Source organism: Pecten maximus, chromosome 18 (assembly GCF_902652985.1).
Source record: "Pecten maximus chromosome 18, xPecMax1.1, whole genome shotgun sequence".
NCBI lineage: Eukaryota > Metazoa > Mollusca > Bivalvia > Pectinida > Pectinidae > Pecten > Pecten maximus.
The window spans coordinates 17,625,820-17,629,856 of record NC_047032.1 but is presented as its reverse complement, the minus strand read 5'-3'; the positions used below and the strand labels follow the sequence as shown (position 1 = coordinate 17,629,856).

Below are 4,037 nucleotides of genomic sequence, written 5' to 3'. Positions count from 1 at the left end.
TAACACAAAAAACTGGGGTGTACTCTGAATAAACCGCGAAGCGGTTTATGAAAAGAGTACACCACAGTTTTTTGTGTTATTGCTCAATAACGTAAAAAATATTACAGTTAACCCTTATAATTTAATTAACAACGATAAGAAACATTTTCATTAAGTTTAACATGTTTATTTTGCTCCAGATATTTAAAAACACATCGATAAATACAAAATCCCGGGAACAACGATTACTCCGCTACTTCCGGTATAACTGAAAGTAGTTCCTTTTATTTTTTTTATGTTATGAGATGATAACATAATTTTTTGAGCCAATGAAAATGCTTGTTACAAGCAAAATTAAATTATATATTAGGTTAATTAATTTGATTGAAATGCATTTCATATTTCCAAATTCATATTTTGCAAATTTATTAAACGTATAAATTAATAGGCACACTTTTATATCAATATATCAAATAATATTGCTAAATAAACAAATTTATTCAATGATAAAATAAAAAAATCAGTAAAACAAGAATAATTAATTAGCATGTAGAAATCTTGTTAAAAATATTTCATCTGAAAATAAAATGAAGAGAAAATAATTCAGTGGTATCTGTTTACATTGATACTGGTAGCTGAGATTCTTGGGTTGTTTTTGTATATATCACATTTCTAATTATTTTATGTTTCAGTTTTCAACTTTTGGAGTCAAATTTGAATTAGTTAATTCATGTACTTTAATTACAAGAAAAATAAACAGAATATATATTATATAATATATCTTGTAATTGATAATATAAACTCATATGAGTTGAGATCATCACAGTATAGTGTAAGATGGTAATAATACTAAATTATGCATGTTATAATAAAATAAAGTTAATAATCATATATTTATTTGATAAAGTTACCTATTGCTATATTGTTTATGTGGGAGAAGACTGATACATGTATAGGCATAGCCTGTTGTCAAATCCCTTTGTACTTTAACATCTTATATAATAAAATTTGTTGAAATGAAAATTGCTATATGTACATGTGTATGAAGTATATACATTGTGTGTATATACCTGTTTATGTAATAGGCAATACTTAGGAATATTTATTTTCATTCTAATTCCCATTTTATTTCACTTAGTGCCCACAAAACAACAAGATGTATTGTCGAGAGAGCCATTGGGCAGTGGAAAAGGAGATTTCATGTCCTACATGGAGAGGTCAGGTTGAGACCAGAAAGGGCTAGCAAGGTGATAACAGCCTGTGGAATTCTACACAACATTGCAAAACTGTTGAATATGCCACAGCATGATGATATTGAGGATGATGGGGATGATGATAATGATGAAGATGGTGATGCCAATAATATCAATGATAATCCAGCTGATGGAAGGGCCTACAGAACCCATATTGTATCAACTCACTTCTGATGTAAGTGCATGTATTTATTTTTCTATTCATTTTAATTCCTTTTATTTAGTATATTTTTAAATTGAATATTAGGTGAATGCTTGATTTTTAATTAAAAAGATAGTTCATATGACATTAAGAATACTATCAAAGCAATATCTAATACATTTTTAATTCATTTATTTCATTTGTTTGTTATTTTGACATATCAATATTCATTTTCAGTTATTTTCTTAATTTTCAAAGCTAGAAGCTGGTTTTGTAATTTTAAATTTTCAATTTCCAGTTCCAGTTTCTGCTTTTTGAGGCTGTCATAGGATGTTGTCAGAGATGAATATGTACAGGAGTCTGATGGCAAGGATGACAAGATGGATGAGGGCAGGATTTCTGTGGCCATGGTTACAGTGTTGGGGGGCTGTAGATTGTCTGAAGATCTGTAATAAAAATAAGACAATTTAAAACTGTGAGAGTTTACAATATTTCATTATGTGGACTGTTTTATGCATCATGCAGTTCCTCTAATCATATATTCATGGAAAATAAAATTTACAAAAATGAATGAATACTTCAGCACTGTTTTGGTAAATTAAATAATTGACATTTTTAATACATGCATGTACATTTTAAAATTTTGAATGTACTTAGTGAAAATTCATACAACATGATTTTTTTTCTGACTGTCTTTCTGTAGGACAGAATTTGTGTACAAACACATTTTGAAGGATGAATATATACAAAATATATTATATAAATACACATAAGATGAAAATGTGATGTACAAGTACCATTGCAACATAGAGTGTACTCTGTGTACATACATGCACACAACCTTCAACAGTTTAAAGGTACAATGTATGTACATGTATGTATGTGCACACTTTCTGGGGCACTTAAATCAATGATAGGTTCATTGATAATAAATAATACCTTGAAATAGCTGAACAGGCTTGATCAGTATTAAGTAACATCATCATTGATGTGTCAACTGCCCCACTAATCCCACAAATGGACACATTGTCTAGGCCGATGACATTTCCTACAGCTTCGGCAATTGGGCTGATCTGAGGGGCAGAAGATGGACCACCACCTGAAATTGATACGTATTTTTAGACTATTTAAAAAGATAACCCAAATCTCTTGTATTAACTAAATTGACATACAGCTATAATGCAATAATTAACAAAAAAGAGATATGATATAGAGTATGTACTGTGTTTTTTTTTAAATTTTTGAACAGCATACATGTAGGATCATGCATGATCAATCAATGGTGTATTTGGGGGAAAAAACACTTCATTGAGGAAGTAACATGTTTCAGTAAAAACGTGAATTTTAAACAATTCACACTTGTTATATATTTTCATCTTAATTTGCCAATCCTAATCAATATGGTCATGAAGTTCAAGTCTAACACTGCACTGAAAAAGTGTCTGAAGTTATGAATATTTCTATATATAAATATGGAAAACTTGATTTATTGTCCACCCGGTTATCGGCTACGAATTGGATACGAAGGCATGCCTTTTGATTTGATCAACTTCTGAACAATTACGTGTATATAAGATTGTGTTATCATAAATCATGTTATGTAGCGTTAATTCAGAATTTCGTGCAAAATATGGCATCTTACCCGTTTAGTTGTCGGAAAGGTAGCGTGAGCACACGTACTGAAATTTATTATTGCATACAAATCGAGTATTCCCATTGAAAGGAACGACAACTCTTGGTAACAGTAGTTCCAACCGCCATCGATGCGGTGAGCAGTAAGAACAAACGATGGAAAATATGACGATCTGTTGTGATTTACCACTCAAAGTAAGTAAATTGAATAATAGGAAACAAATGTTTGTTTTACATTGTTCAGTGTGTGCTCTGCAAAACCATTGTTCTATACGCCTATATACTGTTAGTCGTTGCATTTGGCAACAGCATATTTGTATGTTAAGTACATGAAGTAGGTTAAATGGTTTTCGGAACTAATTGGAATGCCGTCATCATGTTAGCGTGAACGTACCTGTCATCACAGCCTGTCTCCTGTGGTCAGACAGCTCTGTTTTACCCTTCATATGTAGATTGTGCCATTTTTTCTCGACTTCCTCCACCGAACGACGGATACATGACGAAGCGTTAATTTTGTCGGAGATTATTCGCCATGTCTCCCTCTTCCTCTGGGTAGTTACCCAGGCCCCAAACTTTGCCCGTAGGACACCCTTGTTCTCCTCCACAAGTTTTGTTAGATATAGGCACTCATCCGCGCTCCAATTCGGCTTTCTCTTTTTGCTTGGTGTCTCTATGTCTGTAGCCATTTTCAATAACTTGACAAGCAGACGACAGGCACGTGTTTTTTTCCACGTGCAGATATTTGTAAACATAAAGTACGGGAATCGGGATGTCACGCCTTTGGCAACGAGCCATTTAAGAAGGTTGCAATATGCTTTACAAAAAACAACTAAGTATGGTGCTTAGAATTTTTATGCAAAGGAATTAAAGCAACTTGCTTAATAAAGCAGATTGAAAATTTACTTAAGTATAAACTTAGGAAAATACCACAGGCACATTCTTTCATCACTGCTGCATGTGTTCTATATATAAAATGATTTCCGTCGACTTAGATCCACGTTAAAGATTATTTGTAGAATTCGATGTGATAA

At 32.1% G+C, this 4,037-nt stretch overlaps 1 protein-coding gene across 1 annotated transcript; it reads right to left on the bottom strand.

The window, feature by feature from the left end:
• Nucleotides 1-1,579: 1,579 nt before the first annotated feature.
• LOC117316277 lies at nt 1,580-3,692 on the bottom strand. The gene is made up of 3 exons (XM_033870815.1): nt 3,401-3,692; nt 2,314-2,473; nt 1,580-1,820 (listed from the first exon to the last, which is right to left on the bottom strand). The coding sequence occupies exons 1-3, from the start codon at nt 3,690-3,692 to the stop codon at nt 1,595-1,597; spliced, it is 678 nt and encodes a 225-aa protein (XP_033726706.1). The 3' UTR covers nt 1,580-1,594.
• Between the last annotated feature and the right edge of the window lie 345 nt (nt 3,693-4,037).

Coding starts and splice junctions, on each gene's coding strand:
- LOC117316277 (XM_033870815.1), bottom strand. CDS start 3,692: ATGGCTACAGACATAGAGACACCAAGCAAAAAGAGAAAGCCGAATTGG. Junction 2,474..3,400: donor GAGACAGGCTGTGATGACAG/GTACGTTCACGC, acceptor TATCAATTTCAG/GTGGTGGTCCATCTTCTGCC. Junction 1,821..2,313: donor GCCTGTTCAGCTATTTCAAG/GTATTATTTATT, acceptor TTTTTATTACAG/ATCTTCAGACAATCTACAGC.